Source organism: Trachemys scripta, chromosome 2 (genome assembly GCF_013100865.1).
Source record: "Trachemys scripta elegans isolate TJP31775 chromosome 2, CAS_Tse_1.0, whole genome shotgun sequence".
Classification (NCBI taxonomy): Eukaryota; Metazoa; Chordata; order Testudines; family Emydidae; genus Trachemys; species Trachemys scripta.
The window spans coordinates 276,544,604-276,569,612 of record NC_048299.1 but is presented as its reverse complement, the minus strand read 5'-3'; the positions used below and the strand labels follow the sequence as shown (position 1 = coordinate 276,569,612).

The 25,009-nt window shown below is 49.5% G+C and overlaps 1 protein-coding gene across 1 annotated transcript in view; it reads right to left on the bottom strand.

Moving 5' to 3' along the window:
* The window catches only part of ADGRB1 (adhesion G protein-coupled receptor B1), a gene marked incomplete in the record, with an annotated part of 371,095 nt that overhangs the window by 269,563 nt on the left and 76,523 nt on the right, over positions 1–25,009 (bottom strand). Inside the window, 1 exon segment of the mRNA XM_034763711.1 lies at positions 1,258–2,173. Coding sequence (XP_034619602.1) covers positions 1,258–2,002 — 745 coding nt within the window.

The following is a 25,009-nucleotide window of genomic DNA, read 5'->3' as shown; positions in this document are numbered from 1 at the left end:
ACCACAAGGGTTAGCCTGGAGCCACTCCTGAGCTGGGTATTATATAGAGCCAGGCATGAACCACAAATTTCAAATCTAGATTCAAACTTCCCCATGATCTGGGAAGCTGTTTGAATCTGGTGTTTTAAAGAGACAGAGTCTAGCTGTGAAATTCAGATGCAGATCAGAAGTTCTCCAAAGTGTGGGGGTGTTTGGGTCAGACCCATTTCTAGTATCATGTCTCAGTTTTGAACCATCTCCTTGCTGATAGCTCAGTCAGGAACTGAGAAAGAATAAATAAATCAAAATGGTTTATGCAGACACAAAAATAGAAGCAAGAAGCCCTGTTTTGAAGCTGGAGAGTCTGTGACTCCTCATTCCTGTCTAGTTGAAGGAGATTAATGGGATCTATCTTCAGACAGCGCCACTAACACAGGCTGCTTCTGAAAGTACAAAACCATTCCCTTCATGCCAATAATGCAGAAAGGTTAAGCGACTTTGACACAAGCAGGTATCAGCGTGAGAGCTGAGATTAGAAGCAGGAGTCCCCAGCTTTCAGTCTTATGTTCAGCCCATTACATCCCATCCCCTTCTACCTCACAGGCTCCCTTTTTTATCTCTTGCCATGCACAGCACATGCTGTGGACTCCAGAAATCACTAGAGAAAGAAACACAGCAAAGAAGGAGGGAGAAAACATTTATCGCCTGCCCCCAGCTACCCACAGAGACAGTATTGAAGAGCTTTTACAGTTACAGATGGGACCGTAATCAAAATCTCCATTCATGTTGTCTTGATTTGGTGTCAGTCCTATTTGGCCCTGGAAGTCACTTCAGCTTACATATTTCCTATGCACTAAATGGGGATGGGGCTGCACCGTGGAACCTGACGTGAGAGGTGACTTGAGTCATGGCCCCTTCAGGCATGGTTTATTGTGGGGTTAGGGGGCTTTTGAAACCTGCTTGTTGATGGGTCAGAATCTCAAATCGTCTCTGAGGCGCCATTAGAAACAAATAAATAAGGCACGAAGCCTGAGAAACAATGAAAGCAACCTGAGCTTGTTCCTGTTAATCTGCGCTGCGTTTCAGTTACATGCTAATCAAATGCCACCGGAATTACTGATCCTACTTAGGATGGATAACGGCTTTAAGATGAGGGAGCAGGAGGCTCAGATACCATGGAGATGGGCGCAGTCTCAAAAATAAAATAGGCCAGGAGAGATCTACCTACCGTACATGCCCCCCCTTCCATCCAAAACACAAAGAGCTTTCAGCACTTACCCAGGAACTCCACCTGGCTGCTGTCTTTCGGGCTGTTCATGCAGTTTTCCAAATAAATCCCATCCTTAAAACAATCTTCCTTCTTCTTGGGTAGCCCCAACATCTCGCTGGGCTGATCCAGCACCTCTCCTCCGGAGCAAGAGCAAGGAGTCTGCATGATGCCACAGGGGTGGGAGCTGCTGCTGGTGGTCAGGCAGGTGTCCAGCCACTGGCAGAGCATCTGGCAGGCGGCTTTGCTAGGGCTCCTATTGCCCACCACCAGGTACTCCACGGAGAAGTCCCGCTCCTGAGCCTTGGTGGGTTTCCGTCGCACGTGCCCACCTTCTGCCGGGGACATGGTCTGCTTCATCTGGAGGAACTGCTTGTTGGACTGGAGGAAGGAGTACCTAGTGGAACTGTCACACAGTTTGAGCACGTCGTCGAAGCTCTCCATACCCAGGTACGTGCGGGTGGACTCCAGGAAAGAGTCGAACTGGTAGGTGCGTATCGGCTGGTGGTCACATAGGCCAGTGGGTTTCAAGACCTTCATGTACAAGGTGTACCTCCTGGGGTCCGGGTTCTGGATAATCCAAGAGCACAGAGAAGAGTTCAATGGGAAGACAGCAAAGGAGGAGAAATACCCAAAGAATTTCCCCTGGACCAGGGTGGTGCAAGGAGTTTGTCCTAGGTCGAGGGCGACCACTGTCCACACTAAGAAGAGTGGGGATATCAAAAGCAGGTTCAGGGCAAAGCCAGTGCTCCTCATCCTAGGTCTCTGGTCCTATGGAACTCAAAGTAATTGTCAGGCAGGTGCCAGATCTTGGACATAACAGGTGCAAGCTTACAGGAAAAGAGAGAGTTTATGAGGCTCTACGCGAAATCAATCCGATCTTCTCATGTTCGGACTTGGGCTCCCCCTTGTGGCCATAAGCAACACCTGGGAAAGAAAAGGAAGAGAGAAGAGAGTTTTTTATTAACTCAGTAAATCTGAGACTCGGGGAAGCATCCGCTCTCTCCCCACGCCCCCGGCCCAGCTGTGTGAGACGCGCCGGCCCCTTCCCAGGGAGGGAGTTGCCCCGGGGACGATGCTGGGCAGAGTCCAGCACAGAATCGAGGTCGGTCGCCCGCCCGCCTTCGGTGTTGTCGGCTAAGCGGATCTCAGCGGCGCCTCCCCCTCCGCGGTGACCGGGAGCGTGTCACCGGCTCCGCACGCTGACCTGCCGCTCTGCGGAGCCCGGGCTGCGGGGCAGAGGGGCAGGGAGTTTGGGGTTATTCTCCGGAAGCCCCTGACCCGAGCCGGAGCCCTCGCCTGCCCAGCGGCCCCAGGGGCTCCTGCTCCGCCGCGGATCCCGGGCTCTGCCACGCCAGGCTGGCTGCGGCTTCCCATCTCCTCCCTCCACCCAGGGTTTGCGCCTCTCCCTTTCCTTCCTTCCCCTCCCGCTCGCCCGTGGCCCCCGGGGACCCCCCGCGCCGTGCGGGGCGGCCCAGCCAGGAGCCCGGCAGCGGGGCAGTTTCTGCCAGGGGTGGGTGGTGGGTCCCGCGGCGGAGGCGGCCCCTTAGCCCCGCGCCGAGCTGGGGAGCCCCGGCCGCTGCCCAGCCCGATACCCACGGAGACCGCAGCCCTGCTCCCAGTGGCAGCCAGCGAACTCCTCAGCGCCCCGCACCACCCGCGCCCCGGGCGCTGCGCCCCGCACAGCCCCGAGGCCGCCCACACCCGAGCCGCCCCTGCGCTGCGCCCCCGCAGGATGGAGAGGGGCGCAGCCGGCAACCTGTGCCCAGCGCTGCGCTCCAAGCCCCACCGGCCAGGGCGCGCTAGCCCCGACCCGGGCCCCTTCCCCAACTCACCCCCACCACTGCCCCGGGATCCTTCCCCCCCCATGCGCCCCCCCCCCGCTGCGCCGGGATTCCCCCCCTCGTGCGCCCCCTCGCGCTGCCCCAAGGAGCCTTCCCCCCCTGTGCGCCCCCCACCACTGCCCCGGGATCCTTCCCCCCCCAGGCATCCTCCACCGCTGCCCCAAGGATCCTTGCCCCCCCCCGTGCACCAGGATCCCTCTCCCCTTGCGCCCCCCGTCACTGCCCCCAAGGATCTTCCCCTTCCCTCGGTGCATCCCCCACACTACCCTAGGGTCCTAATCCCTCCCATGGGCTCCCCCAATGCCCAAGGGACCTTCCCCCTGTGTGCCCCACACTGCCAAATGGCCCTTCTCCCCTGTCCAAGGGTCATAACCCCCCCCCCCCCTCCCCCACCCGCCCCAGGGTCCCCCCCCCCCCCATCACCCCCCAGCACTGCCCAAGGATTCTACCCCCCCCCACCACCACCACCACCTTTCTTCCCCACACAGCCCAATGGGCCCCTTCCCTCCTTTTCACCACTTCCCACAGGGCTCCTCCACTACCCGAGACCCTTGCCCCTATGCCCCCCACTGCCCATAGGACACCTTCCCCTGTGCTCCTTCAGCACCCCATTCCTCACCCCACACACGCACACCCCACACGCAAAGTTCTTGCTGGGGCTAGTTGGGAAAAGGGAGAAAAGGGCGGGAGGGTGTCAAGACAAACTGAAGGGTCCTCGCCTGGCTCTGGGATCTGGGTGCAAAGTCCTCCTGGGCTCCCCACCTGCTGAGGAGCGGCTGCAGCAGGCAGGTCAGTGCAGCGCGCTCTGAAGCCTGTTGGAGATACTGGGGCACAGGGGACCCACGGGGAGGTGGAAGAGGGGCACTCCAACATTTTTAGGAGACCCTATCACCTTAAGGGCAGGGTGGGGAGATACAGGCACTATCCCCCTTGGGGGGAGCTGATTGCATTGCCAGGCCATGCCCTCACTGGGCGAGGGGGGTAGGTGGGATTACATCATCACCACACCAAAACTCTTCAGCCCTTCTCTCTATCTGATGTTCCCCAGGGATGCACCGGGGGTCCCCGTGCTCTGGTCAGGGTGACTGTGCAAACTGGAGGCCTGGTCATGAGCAAGGGAATGGTGCCATCCGCTCCCTTGAGAGAGGGCAGATTAAAGCAGGTCACCCCATCGTTAGGGCTAGGAGCCTGGCAGATGGCCCGGCAGTGCATGGGGGACCTGCCAGCATCCTAGTCTCATATGCAGATGGTTGCCCATTGTCTGATGGCAGTGATTCTGCCAACGTGGTCCAGACAGTACAGGCTGGTCCCATGGTGCCAGCTCCTCAGATTTTAAAGCCAAAAGGGATTATTATGATCATCTAGCCTGACCCCCTGCATCACACAGGCCAGAGAACCCGACCAGGGATTCCTGCACCTAGCCCTTAACTTCTGGGCGAATTAGAGCAGATCTTTCTGAAAGAAAGTCTTCTCGATTAAAAGACTACACGCAATGGAAAATCCACCACAGCCCTGGGTGAGCTGTTCCACCGCTTAATCGCGCTCACTGTTAAAAATCTGCATTACAAGAGAGTTTAAAAATACATAAATACTCCCCTAACGTGAATTAGCCATGTAAGTGCTTGGTGTAGTTCCTACAGGGATGATACGTGATCGCCAAGGGGAGAAGGGATATGCTTTGTACAACACTCTCTCTAACACTGTAGTTCACGCTAGGAAAACGTTTGAGAACGCCTGCCTTAGGCCCGTTCTGGGTATATATGTGCTCAGAGCACAGTTCACAGCAGGACACATCAGTTACTCAAATGTACTCAGTTTCCACTGACCTATGTTCCTGCAGCCAGTCAGTTCATTGCTAGCCTGTAAGAGGGCTCTGTACAGTCAGATTTCTAACACATCAGGAATTTTCCATGTCGAGCCATACACCCAGTTTTCCAGCAGATCTCGAATTCATTCAGTTGAGCTCTATCACCATCAGAGACCATAAAATTAGAGATGGGCCCAATCCCCCTAAACCTTAGTCCAACATCCACACTTTAGCTCCAGAGCCTAATTTTGTGCTTGATTCCCAGCTCTATGACACTGGCAGACCCCGTGTCAGCTCATGCCAAGGTCCCCATGTCTCTGCTGAACACTGAGAAAGACATGGCTGGAATCAGCCTGGCTCACCTGTTTACAAGTGTGTTGGTATTGTTCAAATAGGTATTAGGATGATAAGAATGTGGTTAGTGTTAAGACTTTATTGAATTCTTGTAAATCGTTGCATGTGCTAATCTCACAGCATCCGTAACCAGTATTGTAAAGTGCAATTTGAGTAGCTGTATTATGAGGCTCTGTGACTGTGTAAATCACCAGACAAGAGATAGACATTGACTAGTGTGAAGTGCTGATCTCCAGCAAAAGGTGTTACATCCTGCCCAACACGGAAGGTCCATCAACACTAGATGGACTGTTGTGGGACATTAAAGAAGACAAAAGACATTGTTTTTCTGCTCCCCTTCTCCCCACCCCCGCCCATGATGATGAATTAGGCAAATGGATTCTTCCTATCAGCTGAGTTCACAGATGAGAGCACATGGGAGGAGGGGGATAAAAACCCCTAACAAGAAGGAGCTGTATCTCTATGCTTCTTGGACTGGGGGGAGAACGGGGGAGTTTCCTAGGCATAAGCAAGAGATCCCCAGTGTTCAGCCTGGGTTAGCTCTAAAGGACTTATACAGCTTGCTTATTATAGATGCTTCTGTTACTAAAACCGTAACTGATTTGTGTATATATGTTTACCTACTTTAACCTTGTAAATAACTCTCTTGTTTCCTTTTCTTATTTAATAAATGTTTATATCGTTTATTATATGATTGGCTACAAGGGTTGTCTTTGGTGTAAGATCTAAAGTGCAATTGACCTGGGGTAAGTGACTGGTCCTTTGGGACTGGGAGTAACCTGAATATAGCTATGATTCTTGGTGTAAGGGATCATCTAGCACAAAGGTAAACTTATCTGGGAGGCGAGATAGATCGGAGTACCCAAGGAACCAGTAACTCCATGTTTAGCCTGTTATAGTGCCTCAGGAGTTTACACATGATAATCAGTTGATGAAATCTAAATATAGAACTCACAATCAATTTGGGGTTGGTACCCTGCTTCCTGTCGGTCTACCCTGTGGTTGGTCATCATGCTCTTGAGTAACTGCAGGCCATGTTACAGGGCAAACCAAAATCACAGATCTGAACATCTCTGAGCTTTGAGAGGGTTCAAAAGGTAGATCTGACTTCTGCAGCCTGGGTTTATTTCCACTTAAAGTCGCTATGAAAACTCTATGCAAGCAGAGTGCTAGGTGTCCTAGCATTCTGTTAGATCAGACACTAACTGGCATGGAAATCGAATCCATCTGTACTTTAATCTGTCAGAAATCTGAACCCCAGGCCTGGCACCAGCTGACAGTCTTGCCAAACTTGATAGCCCAGATTTCTCTATGCCAAACTCCACCGCTTAACCAGAGTTCTAACATGCTTTAAATCATGCCACTCTCCAGATTTCAGAAAACAGACCAGGATGGGGACAGGAAGAGATGTTTAATTATAATACAACTTGCACGCATCAGCCAGGGACCACGTGAGCACCAAGACAGGTCACCATGGTTAAGGATTGCTAAGGCAAAGGCTTTCTACCATCTCCTCTGCTTCAGTGAGCAGTGGGGGCCCTGCTTAAGTGTCTGATTCCAAAGGAGCAAAGAAGAAGGGACGAACATCTCTGCCAGCAATTCTCCCTTTTCTCTGACCCTAAGGAAGCCCCTCCATGGGTGCCCTTTGGGAATCAAGTCATGCTGCTTGTGAGAGGGGAAAGCCATAGTCCATGACAGCATGCCATGCTCTATTTCTGTGGAGAACCCCCCAGTGAGGTAATGCTGACGCAGCTAGGAATATCTGGTCCATCTCACAGTGAAACACTCCCTATACGTGGTTTTGGAAGCGGTGACTGGCAGGGATGCCACATCAACACGGCAGGGCAAGAGGGCCAGGAACAGGGGTAGGTACAGCATCAGGTGTCCTGAGATCCAGTAATTTAAAGGCTGAACCCCAAAGAGACTCTACAAGTTGGAACTCTCCGAGTCTCCAGTCCCCTGCAAAGCAGGTTTTCCTGCATAAGGGGCAGCCTGGCCCAGGTCAATAATAAATAATGTTTGCCAGCCTCTAACAGCCTCAGACACTCCAGGATTCATGTTGTCAAAGCCAACAAACTTTAACTAAACAGACCCGTTAATGGGACACTGCGTTACGGCCGTTAGGCCTCAGGCTTGATTTCCTCTGCACGTCGTCCCATCTGGAAAGGCTTGCCATAAGAAATATAAACATATTGTTTCTCCTTCAACGCATCCTTGCTCAAGTGGGAAATGTTAAGAGAAAAAATAAATGCACGAACACCTGGAACTCCAGCCCAATGCGCTATAAACCCAGCAGTGTGTGGGCAGACCAGCATCCTGCAATGTACTGGCTAAGGGCCCAATCCCACAAGCTCTACACAGGCCAAACCTCCAGTGAAGTCAATAGCAGTTTGGCTGAGTATGTCCGGGGAAGTACTGATCCGCCTTCTGATTTCACGGAAGGACAGACTGCTCGAGTATGGTGGACAATGGCTGGATCTACAATGCACACTGCATCCGGCCTCTGGCTCAGGTTTCAGTCCAAGCTCCCCCTTCCGTCCACACACAAAGCAGTCTGACTCAGATCAGCAGGCACTCAGGACCTCCGTCCTTGGACCCTGCTAGGGGGTTGGGTCAGAGCCTGAGTCCGTCCTGCTGTGACTCGGGTCAAAACCTTGTCGTTTTGCAGTGTGGATACAAGTCAAGCCGCAGACCCGAATCAGACAGTCTGTGTGTATAGTGCAGTATGGACACTTTAGCACAGTTGTGCGACCTGGGTCCAGGTTTACAATGCAGTGTGGAAACTCAAGCATAGACTTGGAAACACTGAGTCTCCAAACCCGGATTCCACAAACCCAGGATTAGTATGCAGTGTAGACACACCTGACTTCAGCCTACAGCAGACACAACCCATCAAATCATCCATCACAGCGGGGTCTGTCACGGACACCGGCTCCTCTTTAGCTTGAGTGCAACACAAGACCGGAGCTCTACCTCTGCTATCGACGGAGACAGAAAAGCAAGCACAGAACGGTGACAGCTGGCTCCCCCACCTCGGCAAGGATAAACATTTGAAGAGGAACAGATTTTTGCCCCCACACGAGTCAGAATTTATTCCTGACAATCCAAAGGCAAGAAAGAGTCTGGCAAGTTCAGAGTGAAAGTACCCTCCCTGGTTTAACTGTGTGTAGCAGAGCTAAAGCAGAGAGCTATGCAGAGAGACTTCTGGAAACAGCAAGAAAAGACCTTGGCTCCAATTGCTTATGCAATCAGCCTAGCTCAAGGGTACTGTAGGAGCCAGGGTGAAGAAGCCCCCCTGAGTTGTTTCTCTCTCCACTTATTAGTTGTCTGTATTCTAGTAGCCCCTAGCAGCCCCCACCAGAGTCTGGGCCCCTCTGTGCAAGGTGCTGTACAAACACACAGTAACAAACAGCCCTTGAACAGCTTACAGTCTAACCGGACAAGCACTGGGAGGAAAGGATGTATTCCTCTCCCCATTTTACAGGCGCAGGGAGACTATGTGCCTTGCTCACTCCCCTAAGGAGTCTGTGACAGTGCTGAACTGAACTGAGATCACCCGAGTCTTGCTCCTGAAGCTTAACCACCAGACACTTCCTCTCCAATCTGCCTTCTGGACACAGGTTGTGACAGAGACAGAAAGGGGCTCCCTAAGGAAAATCGCCTTTTGTTCCCCAGGAGCCCCTAGTGCAATGTCTGCAGGGCAAGGGCTATTTCTTACAGACATTCAAATTCTCCCCTTGGGAGAGTCAACTAGTTCTTTTCATCTTTCCTGGGAAATCGAGTCCTTCCAGCCCCGGGATCACTGCTGTTGCTCCTCTAGGAATTCTCTCTGGTTGCCTGCACCTAGCTTCTCTCCCTGTTTGAACTAACATGAGGTTCTAACCCTGTGCTTTTGCTATCACTCTCTCTTGCCTTCCCGATGAGACGGGAACACATCCATGTCCACCTAGCACTCCACAGATATCACCCCACAGACATTCAGCCCTTTAATCCTAATATTAATAACGATGTCTAAGCAGGGACAGAGCTTGGGTGGTCCTGCCTCGGAAGGACAGGTTATGACCACACAAGCTAATGGGGAATCTTTCTCTCGATGGGCCCAAATCAGGGTTTATGACTCATAGTTTCATAGTTCTCATTCTGACCAGCAGAGGGCAGTGCTACCTCAGTGTTAGCTACATGGTAGGCTACCATTATCTGTGTTTCTTATAGTTCAATAACTACAGAAAGGCTCTCTTTTTGTATCACATTCCACAGGACCTTCCCATGAAGGAAGAACTCCACTGCTCCCACCTCTCTTCTACCCCCCAGCTCAGATATGTCCTGCAGGACTCCAGGGGCTTCCTGCTTCCCCATTTCCACCCCTTGAGCTCCACTTACCAGCTTAAATGTGTCACATGACAGGAGGCTAATTCCTCATATGTCCCTCCCCTCTTGAAGCATGGCTAACATCCTACAGGGATACAACTCAAATCACAGAGTGCTAAATCTTCCTTGGGACCTCCAGTTTCTTTAAAGAACTTCCCCAGTATCAGTCAGCTCTCCTTTCTCATGGCATGGCCCTTAAAGGCTGTGTCCTAATGTCTGAGAAACACATTCATGCCCTTATCCATGATAAACTGAGAGCAGAGAAGGCTGTAACCGGCCAGAAATTTTCTTCTTTCTGCTAAAGCAAACAGTCAATGCACAGTGGAAATGCCTAGAGTAACGGCATGGCATCTGTCACCCGGCGGCACAAGGAGAACGCCATGCATGGAAGGGAACTGAGCATGAGGGTGGGGTGCCGGTTTCCTAGACCAGGAACTCCAGCTAGAGAGACACTGAGCCGGAGCACCCCTGCTACTGATCTTGGAGTCTGAATGGAGTCATCTTTGTGAAGCCCGTCAACTCACCAGCAATGTCAAGGGTTAGCAGTTATTGTGGGGGGAGCGGGGGTTGGGTTCATTTTCTTTGTTATGGTCCTCGTTTCCTTGTTTTTTGCCTTCCCTCTGACTTTCCTTCTGGAGAAGATGAGTTCACCCATAGGCAGCGCATAATGGAGGCTGGGGGAGGCTAAGCCGCCCCAAACCTCGCTCCGGTCTCGGGGCCTCAATGGGGGGGGCAGGGCCTCAGGGGTGAAGAGATGGAGTGGGGGCGGAACAGGGGTGGGACTGCAAGGGAAGGGGCAGAATGGGGGCAGGGCCATAGGGGAAGGGGCGGAATGGGGCGGGGCCCTAGGCGGAACGGGGTAGGGGCGCCAAGCTCCAGCCAGAGCCAAGACAGAGAGCGCCAACGTGCTCCTAGCTGAGGCTGAGAGCTCTCCGCCCCCCACCCTCCACCCCAGCCAGGGCCATAGGGGGGCTGAGAGCAGCAAGTCAGGGTGAGGCCTCGGCTGGAAGAGGCGGAGCAGGGGGCTAGCCTCCCCAAGAGGAAGCGTCACACCATGAGTTCACTCTGACCCTTTCCAGCAACACTTTGTCCCTAAAAAGCCATGGCCGCTTCACTCGGAAACAGGAGTCTGACAAAAGTCGAAGGAAGAGGCGTATCACAACGGGAGGAAGGAGGGATCTCTGGGCAAGGGATGAGGGAAACTCTTCCTGGATGACGGTTCAACTCTTAAGATACTATGGGCCAGATCCTCGGGTGGTATAAATCAGCACAGTCCATTGAGTTCAGTAGAACTACTCCCGTGTAGGCCAGCTGAGGACCTGGCTATGCGGTGATAGGAGCTATTTCAATGCGCTAGATAGACAAGGAGCCACTTGATCCCTTTGGAATGACTCACGAGGTCTAGACTCAGAAAATCAATAGAAGATGGACTGAGTAAGGTACTTGGTGTCTGGTGGGTCCCCTGTCCTACTCCTGAGGTGTAACACGGGGATATTGCTACTCATCTACATACGGGTAACACGTAGGGGCTTGACTTACACTGATAAAGTGCCTAGAGATGCTTGAATGGAAGTTGCCACCGGAGAAGAAACAATCCCATGCTGACAGAATGGTAGATGAGACACTCCGCTTGCCAACATTCTCTAGTCTTGCCCTCGTATTTTGCTGTCTGAATTGCACTTTAAATGCCCTTTGCCATCATGGATGGGCTCCCCCATGTATTCCCATCCCAGAGACCCACCTACTGCCTCTAAACCAGGGGTCGGCAACCTTTTAGAAGTGGTGTGCCGAGTCTTCATTTATTCACTCTAACTTAAGGTTTTGCATGCCAGTAATACATTTTAATGTTTTTAGAAGACCTCTTTCTATAAGTCTATAATATAGAACTAAACTATTGTTGTATGTAAAGTAAATAAGGTTTTTAAAATGTTTAAGAAGCTTCATTTAAAATTAAATTAAAATGCAGAGCACCTCCGGACCGATGGCCAGGACCCGGGCAGTGTGAGTTCCACTGAAAATCAGCTCGCGTGCCGCCTTCGGCACGCGTGCCATAGGTTGCCTACCCCTGCTCTAAACTCTATGCATTCAAATTCTCCAGCTGTGTGTATAGGGGGGGGGGCAACAGGGGAGTCCCAGGAAAGCTTGTTCCAGATCTGCCGGTTCTAGTAATTACTTGCGTTTATATCCAGCAGCATCTTTCATCCCCGAGTGCTTTGAAACCCACAGCAAAGGGCATCCAGCCTCGGGGATGAATTGCCGCGGCAGCTACACAGCTCCCAGGAACAGCACGCAACAGTCAAGAAGAGAAAGTGAAGGAGAACGTTAAATACAACGGAACCTGCCGGGGACTTAGGGAAAGCGGAATGTAATTAATCAGAGCAGATGATTAGGATTAATACACCCAACTCTTGCAAAAGTGCTGCAGGATCTTTAATGGTTACCAGTGGCCAGTGCTGCAGTTTCTATCATTCACAAGACAGGCTGTCCTGCTAACATTAGGCTGTGTAAAGAGACCCCTGGGCATCGGCTCAGAGGGAAAGGTGCGACCTATCAGCCTTGGATCATCCACACCACTTCCTACAGCAGTGGACTCTCCATTGAAGTTCTCCCAGCCCCACGTTAAATAGGTTTTGCCCCGCTTAGCTCAGGAGACCTGATGGGGTCATAGCCAGATGTGGCACATCAGCTGACTCATACCCCTTGTGGATCAACACAGACGGATACAGAGCCTGGATGCAGGAGAGCCAGTTTGTAACACAAAGAGACACACTTTGCACCACGGAGCAAAGGGCACCCTCGGAAGCACAGGGAGACATGAAGGGGCAAACCCACCCTGGGAGAGGGAGCCCTGGGTCAGGAGGTGGGGCAGGGGGGACATACGCAAAGGATCATGCACAAAATGGGCCTGGGCCATAGCTGTGCGAGAGATGGTGGAGCTGAATCCACCCCAAGAGCTGGGAAAACAGATCAGAGGCAGGGTCCCAGACTCCATCTCTTGTACTGCATTTCCCCAAGGCCAAAAAGCTGCTTCCAAGCTAACCCAAGCCCCAGGGTCAATCTGAGTCGACAGCTCTGGATTCCAGCTGCCTGTCCGCAGCCTTACTTCAACTTTAGACAGCGGAGAGCAGAGTGGGGAGGAGAGAATGTGCTGCGATGCGGAAGTTAGCCACAGAGCAGATCAAAACCCGGCGGGAGGATTGTAACCACACGAGTGGGGACGCGGAGTACCTGCCGAACCTCATTTTTTAAAAAACCCCTTAGGCAGAGTCCTTCATTTAACCTCAACCAGCAGGCAGGGCGTGGGATTGGGAACTCAGGAAACCTGGGGTTTAGTCCCAATTTTGCCACTGACTTGCTGTGTGACCTTGGCTAAGTTACTTCCCCTCTCTGTGCCTCAGTTTCCCATCTGTAAAATGAGGCACCTTTGTGCAATGCTTTATTGTATGGGGATTTAGCCTAGATGAAAGGTGCTGGTTTGACAGACCTGGACACTGAAGTATCTCCACAGAGAAGGTTAATTACCTGATATCTGGTCTGGGGGTCGAGGCACAGGGTTCTTATCCATCTTAGGTACTTATTTGCCCCCCCATATCCATAAGTGCCCCACAATCTTTAATGCATTTACCATCACAACCATCCTTTGAGATGGGGCAGAGCTGTCATCCCCCTTTACAGATGGGCAGCTGAGCCGCAAAGAGACTAAGGGGCCCACGGTGAATGAACCACAAGACAATCCCTCTTCTTTCACAGAACCACCTCTGTCTGTTCCCTTGATTTGGAGGGAGCAGGGACTTTCTCAGACTGCAAACCTTTCGGGGCGGAGACTATCTTTTAATCGGTGATTGGGCAATGCCTGGCACATTGGGGCCCGTAGGCGCAACTGCAATGATACACAGGTGGGCCCACACCCAGACACAAGCACAGAACAAGAACAAATGAGTTTGAACAATTTCCTGCATGAATCACACCCCAGCCATCAACTCCGAGAAGCAGCAACACTGGGATTTGCGTAAAGGAGGGTGATGTACGAAGGTCCCCGTTTATTTCAACCCTTTTCTCCTCTGCAGAGCCCTTGAGAGACGGAGTTGGGGTCGGGCGGGACAGGGAGAAGCGGCTAGCTGGGAGGAGAGGCAAAGGTTGCTTTCTGGGGCTTCTTTAATCACAGACGATGTCAGCAGATGTTATTGAGTGATTTGTGCGGCATTAAGAATGTGCTGGAGTGGGATTGGGGTTAGTTAGCTGTCAGCACATAACCTTGATGAAGATGAAGGAGCGAAGGAGGGAGGGTTGTATTTATTCTGCGAATGGCTCGGGTGACGTTTCATCATGGAAAGTGACAGCAAAGCCGGTGCTTTCAGACACTCCTTCATTTGTATGGGTTTCCCCTTCTGCCTGGGAGGCAGACAGATGTGAGCTGGAGAGAGGGGCTGCCGGGGCAGGGGGAAATCCATCAAGAGGACTCCAGCCAGGGCTTGGGGTTTGGCCACTAAGTAATACAAATGGAATGCTATCTACAGTCGGACCTCCTCTTTCCCCTCTTCCCTCGGCTTCCAAAGCACACACATTTTACGATGTTCTTTGTTCCATTCAAAATAAAAGCTTCAGTGATGTTGCCCCTTTCCCTATCCCAATAAATTAACAAGATCTGCCAGTTCAGAGTGACCCAGCATCACCAATCAGCATGTATAGCCCAAGGCCTTGTGAGCAACCCTACAATAACAAACCAACCCGCTAGCATTCGTGAACCACTCCCACAACAAACCAATGGGTGCAGGGGAGAAAAGTAGCCCAACTGAGCACATGCCCTACACAGCATGAAGCACTTCCCCAGTCCCCCTCTTTACTAGGAGCTGTTCTTGGGCAGTTCTGGTCTCTCATGTTTAAGAAAGATGAATTCAAACTGGAACAGGTGCAGAGAAGGGCTCCTAGGATGATCAGAGGAATGGAAAATATGCCTTATGAGAGGAGACTCAAAGAGCTCGGCTTGTTTAGCCTAACCAAAAGAAGGCTGAGGGGAGGGATGACTGCTCTCTATAAATATGTCAGAGGGATAAATACCAGGGAGGGAGAGGAGTTATTTAAGTTAAGCACCACTGATGACACAAGAACAAATGGTATAAACTGGCCATCAACAAGTTTAGGTTTGAAATTAGATGAAGGTTTCTAACCATCAGAGGAGTGAAGTTCTGGAACAGCCTTCCAAGGGGAGCAGTGTGGGCAAGACACCTAACTGGCTTCAAGACTGAGCTGGATAAGTTTATGGAGGGGATGGTCTGACAAGACTGCCTACAATGGCATGTAGCGGATCTGCGACTGCTAGCAGCAAATACCTCCAACAGCCAGTGATGGGACACTGGATGGGGAGGGCTCTGATTTACTACAGAGAATTCCTTCCCATGTGTCTGGCTGGTGGGTCTTGCCCACATGTTCAAGGTCTAACTGATTGCCATATTTGGGGTCGGGAAGGAATTTTCCGTGGGTCAGATTGACGGAGACCCTCAGATTTTTTCACCTTTCTCTGCAGCGTGGGGCACGGGTCACTTGCTGGTCTGAACTAATGTAAATTGTCTTTAAATCATGATCTGAGGACATCAGTAACTCAGCCAGAGCTTAGGGGGTCTATTACAGGAGTGGGTGGGTGAGGTTCTGTGGCTGCGATGTGCAGGAGATCAGACTAGATGACCATAAAGGTCCCTTCTGACCTTAAAGTCTATGAGTCCTCATTCACGCAGTGCCTACCACAGCTGTGCACCTCAGGACTGGGTGTGGTGGACTCTCAAGGGCATTGGTAATGGGGTATGAAGTCTCTCACTGCTAGGTCACCAGATCAAATCCAGCGCAGGTTGGTCATGAGTAAAAGCTCCCATTGAGAGCTAGGTACAATGGACAAGTGCTCTCTGCTTTGGTTCCCAAAACACAGCAATGCACATGGCTACAAAATGCTAATTTGCCCTCTTGCTGTCCATCTTATCAGAGGCCAGGGACTGAATTGGCCACAGAGACCAAGGGCTTGTCTACACAGGAAAGTTAAACTGAAATAGCTAGGTAAGTATGCCTTCCCACTAATTCCAGATTAGGTATGTCTATACAGGGAGTAGTACCAGTATACACCTTAGCTTATACCAGAATAAGTCTAGACAAAACAGAGAGGAAGGCTGGTCTTGTGGTTAAGATACTCGACGAGACGCCAGGAGTTCTGGAGTCGATTCCTACCTCTGCAAATGGCCTTCTATAGAATATCAGGGTTGGAAGGGACCCCAGGAGGTTATCTAGTCCAACCCCCTGCTCAAAGCAGGACCAACCCCAACTAAATCATCCCAGCCAGGGCTTTGTCAAGCCAGGTCTTAAAGACCTCTAAGGAAGGAGATTCCACCACCTCCCTAGGTAACCCATTCCAGTGCTTCATCACCCTCCTAGTGAAATAGTTTTTCCTAATATCCAACCTAAACCTCCCCACTGTAGCTTTAGACCATTACTCCTTGTTCTATCGTCTGGTACCACTGAGAACAGTCTAGATCCATCCTCTTTGGAACCCCCTTTCAGTTAGTTGAAAGCAGCTATCAAATCCCCCCTCATTCTTCTCTTCTGGAGACTAAACAATCCCAGTTCCCTCAGCCTCTCCTCATAAGTCATGTGCTCCAGCCCCCTAATCATTTTTGTTGCCCTCCGCTGGACTCTTTCGAATTTTTCCACATCCTTCTTGTAGTGTGGGGCCCCAAACTGGACACAGTACTCCAGATGAGGCTCACCAATGTCGAATAGAGGGGAACGATCACGTCCCTTGATCTGCTGGCAATGCCCCTACTTATACAGCCCAAAACGTCGTTAGCCTTTTTGGCAACAAGGGCACACTGTTGACTCATATCCAGCTTCTCGTACACTGTAACCCCTAATTCCTGTTCTGCAGAACTGCTGCCTAGCCACTCGGTCCCTAGTCTGTAGTGGTGCATGGGATTCTTCCGTCCTAAGTGCAGGACTCTGCATTTGTCCTTGTTGAACCTCATCAGATTTCTTTTGGCCCAATCCTCTAATTTGTCTAGGTCCCTCTGTATCCTATCCCTACCCTCCAGCGTATCTACCACTCCTCCCATTTTAGTCTCATCTGCAAACTTGCTGAGGGTGCAGTCCATGCCATCTTCCAGATCATCAGATATAGGACCCTGGGCAAGTGCCTTAATCTCTCTTGGCCTCTGCTCCCTCTCAGTAAAATGGAGATAATGACTGCTACCCTTCATTGGTCTGATCTACAACTGTAAGATCTTTGGGGCCAGGATTCTCTTCTGCCACAGGTGGGATTTTTAAAAGCACCCAAGTGAATTAGCACAAGAGCTTTCACAGGGACTTGCGCTCTTAGGTCTTTTGGGTGCTTCTGAGAGTCCTGTGCTGTGCATCTGTACAGCACCTAGCACAATGGGGATCTCAAGGGGCTATTGTAATATGGATAATTAACTGAGCTACTCTTTACCCCCAGCAGGTGGCAGCAGGCCAGGGATGTTTGCCTATAATGGAGATATCCCATCTCCCAGAACTGGAAGGGACTTTGAAAGGTCATCAAGTCCAGCCCCCTGCCTTCACTAGCAGGACCAAGTACTGATTTTGCCCCAGATCCCTAAGTGGCCCCCTCAAGGATTGAACTCACAACCCTGGGTTTAAGCAGGCCAATGTTCAAACCACTGAGCTATCCCTCCTATGCTGTTCCCAGAAATGGGTACAGAGAACGTTGGCCTCTAGAGACAATAATCCAGCACCAGATGAAAGCTGCCCGTCCCAATGAGGCGGCATATAACAACAGTTCCCCATCGGTCAAAACGCTTGACCCCAGCAACAGTGAGAGAAACAGCATCAGTTCACCGGGGTCTTATTCCTAGGGCTGCCTACCAGCAGTTTACAAAAGGATCGGTAAACCCTGCTCTAATGAGTTGACCCCGGTTTGCCTAAGCAGCGGCATAATGTTAGCTGAAAATGCTTTTCATGAGATTTTTTTCTCCCGTCCTTCTTCCCCTTTGCAAGCCATGTAAAGCAACGCAGCACAGGGATGAATTGCTTGATTGTGTGCGCCTCATATCCCCATGGTGCTGCCTTAACAGAAGGGTTGGGGGATGGAGCGAGAGCCCAGCTGCTCCTTGCGGACTGTTCTCTCGCCGCCCACCAGGCATTTTAAATCCGCTGCAAATTAACACCGACTCCCGGCATTATTCATTTATTTGATTGGCTCAGTGCTAGTTTGCTTTGCTTTTATGTTCTATTTTAATTGTTCATTTTCCCAGCCCATCCTTCATAAGAATACACCTAGCAATTAAAAACTGATCAATAACGCACCTGGAAACAGACATGATTCCATAACATTCCAGGCAGCAATAATCTGTACAGATTCCTGAAGCTTTAAAAGAATCACCAGGACCCAAAAGTGGACAGCAACCTACCTACTATCTTACATTCATACAGCATTTTTCATCCACAACATGCTTCAAGCGATATACAAGAATCAGTTTCTGAAATGCAGCCACCTCTTGGGTGGAATGCAGCTGCCATTTAACAGCTCACAGCAAAACACTTCAGAATCAATACTTCGTTTCCCCTGCATGAGGAATTTAGACGGATGGAATGTAATTGCCTGAGGAAGATACTGGGGTTAACACCATGCAAAAACCACCATGGGATATTTAACAGCCAGGAGTGGCCGACATCACCGAATGGTGCAGTATAAGGAACTGAACAGATAACTGTGTCTGTTTAACACACCCTGCGAAAGCTGGCACGACCAGTGCCTACTACCCACACCACAGTGGGGCAGTGGTTTAACTCAGAGTCTGAAGGAAAGATCATCACTTACTGAAACACTACCCCAACTTCATGGGCTTTCCTTTGAGGTCTCCCCGATGAGTACTGTGCCACCAAGCCCACAGCCCAAGGTGTAACGGCGGCAGGTATCGTAAGGAACCACACTTACTAACCTTCTCTTGCTGCTCCCCGCTCTGGGAAACTGGAACACAGGAATTTGTGTCCTTCAAGCCTTACATCCACTCAGTCTTCACAGCTTTGCGGCTCCTCTGTGTTCTTTGTATGCCCTCCTCCTCTACACCCCCGGGTTATCACTCTCCAGCAGCAATATGGGTTATGGAGAGTAGGATGCAAAGACCCAGCGACAGGTTCCTCTGCAGAATGACCATGCTTACCAGGGAAACAGCCTGCCCCTCTCATCTATCTGTATAGTCATGTTCGCTATGCCACTCAATCCAGCATGCACTGTTCGGCAACTATCAAACCTTTTGTGGATTTCCGTCTCTGCAATATTCGTTTCTTAGCAACTCTGTTTGCTTTTAGCAAAAACAAAATGTCTCTGCCGGAGGTATGCTATTTTGAGCAGAAACGGTGTTGTTTTGGGTCCATGCTAGTCATAGGGACGCTAGTTAAAACGACTTCCCCCGCCAACTCGCTCTTCACGGCAGTGGGTGGCATTGATTCCTCCAGTTTTGCCATTTCACCCACGGCAGGGAAATCACAGAAATCCTGGACCCAGCTCATGACAGACAAATAATCCTATGTTGCACTTCCGTAGTCCCTTCCAATCTGGGGATTTCAAGGTGTGTTACATGCACGAATGAATTAAGCCTCACAACCCATCTGCAAATTATCATTCCCATGTTACAAGGGGGGAAAACCTGAGATCCAGACTTGTCCAAAGCTTCATAGCAGACAGGGAAATAGAACCCAGGTGTCCTGAGTGCAAGTCCAGTGCTCGATCCACTGGATCACACGGCCTCACTTTGGAAACTAAAGAGGAAGCTGGCTAAGACAAGGAATAAGGGTAGTATGATAGAGAAGTAGGCAACTGGGAAAACGACAAGGCCATTGGGCTAAGGATGGGAGCAAACTAAAATGGGAGAGAGGGTAGCACCAGAAAGGGAATGATTGAATCATAGAAATTGTACATGGCAGAGATCAGAGATGGGGGCTGCACTGTAACCCTCCCTCAAACCAGGGGAACACACGAATATCCATCCAAACATCACAGGTCGGGCCCAGCCATACAAAGGACCGCATGGGAAACGCATACCTGAACATCTCAGACCAATCTGGATTCCATCTTGGCAGCACAAGCCTGCCAGTGGGAAAAGCCCTCTTAGATCATCTTCTCCATTTCCACTGGCCAGTGCAGAATAGCTCCCTACACTACGTTTTTCAGCACTCTGTGCCAGTTGGGTTTCAAAAGACTCAAGCAATGACGCTTCCACTGTTTCCTTGAAAAGACTACTCGACAGTCTATTAAAACTTTAGGATGATTGTCCAAAAGTGACCTATGAACTTTTTTTGAGGTTTACCGATGACAAATCGTTAATGGCCTGACACTACATAGTTCCGTAGCACCCTCAGCGCCCATTGAAAACAATGGGATTTGAATATATTCAGCAACTTTCTGAGTGAAGTCCACATGTTTATCTGCAGTATAGGAGTCAGCGAGTAGATGTCTCCATGTGCTATACAGAATCCCAGACAGTGTAGTGCCTGATAAACAAGAAAAACAAGAGCTGGAACTCAAGCTGTGTAGAAACGTAATGTAGTTTGTAGATGTTTTCTTTAATAAACGCCTCTTGTCTAAGATGGATTGTGACTCCATAGGTGAAATTCTGGCCTCAATGAAGTCAGTGTCAAAACTCCCATTGACTTCATGGGACCAGGATTTCCTTGCATATAGCATGACACTCAATGACTATATATTGTTCTGAGGTGAATCTAAGGGTGTTCTCTATGTGCTCTCCTGATTTTCTCTCTCCCATTCATACTGACTCATCCTCCTCCGCTTGGAACTCCTTGCCTATGCTGTAAGGATCCCACACACTCAGACAGTATTCTTGTCCAAACCTACATCATAGTACCTTTGTCCAATTATTTTTTTTTTATTTTAAAAAAGTTTCTGCTTTGCAAAGCTGCCAAGAGCAATTGTTTTGGTGAATCATAAATAATTCAGAAAGTCAATGTTGGTTCAAGATTTTTATTTCTGCCTTTGGCAGATCAAACCTTCAAAAAATATTCCCCAAGAAAGTGGGTATTTTAGTTCAGATCACAAAGCAGATAACAACAACATCGGCTCATTTGGACACTTCTGTAGTCTGATGTAAGCAAAGCCCAGGCAGAAAAAGCTGGCTGCTAGTATAGTTAGAAAAGGCTGTTTTGATCTCCATGCAATTTCTTTGGAGTGAAGATGTTTAGGTGTAAAGTACTTTATATTAACGGTAGATCTTAAATTGTCAGCTCTATTTAGCAGGGATTGTGGTTTCTTTTAGGTTAGTATAACTAACCCTGTTTGGGTCACCAACAGGATTTAAAACTAGGAGCTTCCGATGAACCTCTATTGTTTGAGCTAACAGGCTATGTCTAGTCATTAGTAGCAGTAGTAGACTATCCTCTTATGTAACCAGCCACTCTAGGGTGACAGATCCCCACATTCTCCTAGCATAGGTTACATTTGTGCGGTGCCTAGCGCTAGGAGATCCTGACTGGGACCTCTGAACATGACTGCAGTACAAACACTACATGATAATAATGAGGTCACACTAGAATATGGTGACTGTAATTACACTGTAAGTAAATAGTAATTACAGTGCAATTACAATGTAATTAAATAACAGGTACAGTGCAATTATATCATAAGTGTGTTTTCTGATACATTAATTTGTGGTAATAAAGGTTACTGAAATATTTACTGTGTGGCTGAGAATAAACACAGTATAAATTCATTCTTGTTAATATACCTGGATTCCAATAGCATCTGCTTGAAGAATCCCAAAGGGTTAATAAAAATTCACTCAGGCAATTAACATCCTTGTTATATCAGTTAGTAGTAATTATGTCCATGAATAAATTTAGGTTGGAAATTAGACATAGGTTTCTAACCTTCAGAGGAATGAGGTTCTGGGATGCCCTCCCAACAGATGGAATGGGGATAGGGGGCAGACGGTAGGGGGCAAAAATCTTAACGGGTTTTAAGATGGAGCTTGATATCTGAACAGGATTATATCATGGGGTTGCCTGCGAGAGCAGGCGACTGGACTCAGTGACCTAGGAGGTGACTATCAGTCTTATGTTCCTATGTAATTACTTATTGAGAAACAAATCCACAGTGTAACTGCACTGCAATTACACTCTAATTACACTCCCAGCATTATTAAGTGTGGCTGATACTAATCAGATTATAGACACAGATAAACCACTCATGGCTTTAAAAGATTATATTGGTCTGTTAGATTGCAGAACCTCCCAAGAGACTAGACAGAAGCACTGATTGATTCATTGGACACAATGTTGGCAAATATACTGCAGGGAAAATCCTGCAGTGCCTCCTAGAACATGACCTTGAGTCCTTTCCATCTCTGACGTTAATGATTCCACAGCACATCAAAGGTGCAGAGTCCAAGTGACACCAGGGGCTTTTCATTGCATGTTATTACAAACCAACCCTGAGTTAGCATGCGCTATTAGCAACATCTCAACAATCAGGGGACAATCATTCACCTATTCTCTGAGCAAAAACCTCCAGGCACAAAACTAATTAATTACAAACTGTGATTTTTTAGGAGAAAGACACTTCCCCTATCTTGTTTACCCTGGTCTCCTCCACTAGACCCTCCCCTCCTTCTTTATTTGTGGGGGCTGTGAATATGGCACATAAAGAAGATGAACATGATGTTGTCCAATGGTCATTCCACAATACTGTCCCCAAAAATTAACCTGGCACAAGACAACTACCCACCCCAAACGACGATGACAAAAGGATAGAAATAAACACAAATGGGTGGGTCCTGTGACATGCTGATTGAAGTCAATGGAGGCCGAGGACCAGACTCAAAATGGTGTTCAACCAAAAGCTTCTCCGAACAGACACATCTAGCAGGATGACCTGGAGCTCACCAAACAGGGGCTGAGGAAGAGTCAAGGCGAATGAAATCCCAAAGCAAGGGCCCTCCACTGAAAACGCCCTTCTGCCAACCTGGGAAAGATGAATTCTGGCAGCTGAGATGCTCAGTGTGGCCTTCAAAGTCACAGAGGGATACAGGGAAGGAGACTTGCTATTATGGGGTAGGGTTTCACTCCACCTTGGCTTGCATTGAGAATGGAACCCATCCTAGCATGCAGAACACACATACCTGGTGCTCATGCTGACCCACCTCACTCAGGATGCAATCACACGAGGCACTGAGCACTCCCAAGTCCTCCTGAGGGCCCTCAGAGAGCAAGATGGAGCTCACGCTGAGGTGGATGACCTAGGCCAATAGGAGAAGCTCTCCAATCGGTGCAGTAGTGTCTTCACTGAAGCATTTTAAGTGTAGACCTGCCCTCAGAAGCAAGAACAGCGTGGGTGAGTACGTGAGGTCTCACAGCTGAGAGCCAAGCGCCCAACCTCTTTAGAGCACAAAGCACTTTGGTGACTAAGGCACAGAGAGGAACGGGGAGGAAAAGATAAGCCTCTTTTATCCTCTCCTCCCCCCTGCCCCTTTGCTACCAATGAAGAAAATGACTAACCTTGGGAGGAGAATGAAGTTCTCCTTTCCTATTGCGGATGTTAGGACAATATCGTATCCATGACAACCTGCAGTTTAGCTTAACTCCTCAACCCATAAAAGCTTTTATTTCTCCCTTCATAGCTTCATGTTTTCATGAAACAATGACATTCCCACCCTCAACACATCCCATGATTCGGCATTTCCCGATACTGAGGTCAGTGACCAACCAGGCATATGGGCCTTGAGTGAAGCAGCTCGTGAGCTGCTCTCCCACATCATTTATTAGAGCTTAAGGGTATGATCCTGCAGCCATGGAAATTGGTGGCAAAGCTCCCATTGACTTCAGCATCTGCAGGATTTGAGCCATAGATGCCTAATAATAATGCTCCAAGTACGGAAGAACTGTCCCAATAGCATGAAGAACAAAACACAAGAGATATGCCCAAGATACAAAATTCAGAGCTGGTTTCAGATTTTAAACATCCAGTCTGACAAAGTTCAGGAGTGTTCCAACCTAGGTTCTGACCCAATATAAAGAGAGAGGTGAGCCATGAAATTTGGACCTTGATTTGGTTTTGGATTCCAAACACTGCCCTTAATATCAGTGGTGTTGGATCCAGGGTTTTGGTCTGTCCCCAGGTCTGGGGACAGATTCAGTATGGATTCAGGCCAAAATAAGGCATGAGGAATGAAGTGGTGCAAAATTGTGTCACTCAAGCATGAAAATGGCCTGGTTTCAAGTTTTGTTGCTAACCTGAAACTTGTCTCGGATTCAAGGAAAAGTTCATGAAGTTTTGCAGAACGTTTGGCGAACCTGTGATGAGTGTCAGAAAAAGGGCCACAAGTTACGGGATGATGCCCAGTGCCTGAAGTGATTTCCACCTAAAATGGAGAGAAAGCTGGAGGCTTTGCCTGAATTTCACTTTAAAGTATCTGACTTTGTTTTACCCTGAAATTTGCAGCAAAAACACAAAGGGTGCAAAACCAGACCTACAGGAAGCAAAACCACCACCATGTGCCCCCTGAAAGCACAGAGTTTTATCTATCTCCACGGGGCGACTGGATTGTCACCAACAGACTCCCGCTACACTGAACCCAATGCATAATTCACATAGCTAGCTGGACTTCTCTGAACAAGACTCCTGGGCTCACCTAGCCAATAACAGAGTTGCAAAACACCCAGCTATTTCTTAAGGAAAAGTGCTGCTTTCCCTCCTGCTGACCAGTGCAGAAGTTAGCCCCCATACATATGCCTTTATACCAGAAGGCCTGCAGCATTTACCATGCCCACTTGGCAACCGAAAGAGCTAAATTTGACATATATCTCACCAGAGCCAGAAGACTGCGGTAGATTCAAATCCTTTGTTAGACTGCAATGTAGCACTAGGGGAAGGGGAGGGGGAGGGAGGAGGCACCCAGTGAATGAAACAGCAGACAGAGGTTCCCTCTATCTGTCTGTGGTGTGTATCCAGGTAGGAAAAGGCTAAGATCCCAGAGCACCTCTCCACAAAAGGTTAAGGACAGATCCTGACCCACATTCCCTTCCCCTGCCTGTGAGCTTTGTGTGCGCCACGCCAAGCTCGCTGATCCGTTTGTTTCTGTGGCCATGACGCTACCAGCGTCCAACTCATTACTTTATGAAGTGCATTGTGAGACTCCAAGCAAGAGACCGTGTTCTCAAACACCCACTGTCACCCCACACTAAACTCCACCCTTGTTCAACGAAAAGTTATCGCAGAGAGCGGCCCGCCAGAGCCAGTGAAGGTCAATGCAGGGTGTTATGCTAAGATGCTGCTCCAATAAATTGTTGGCTAAAATAGTCAGGATCTTTTAATTCTCCAAGGATTTGTTGGGGGCAGTGGGGGAAGGCACACCTGTGTGTATATAG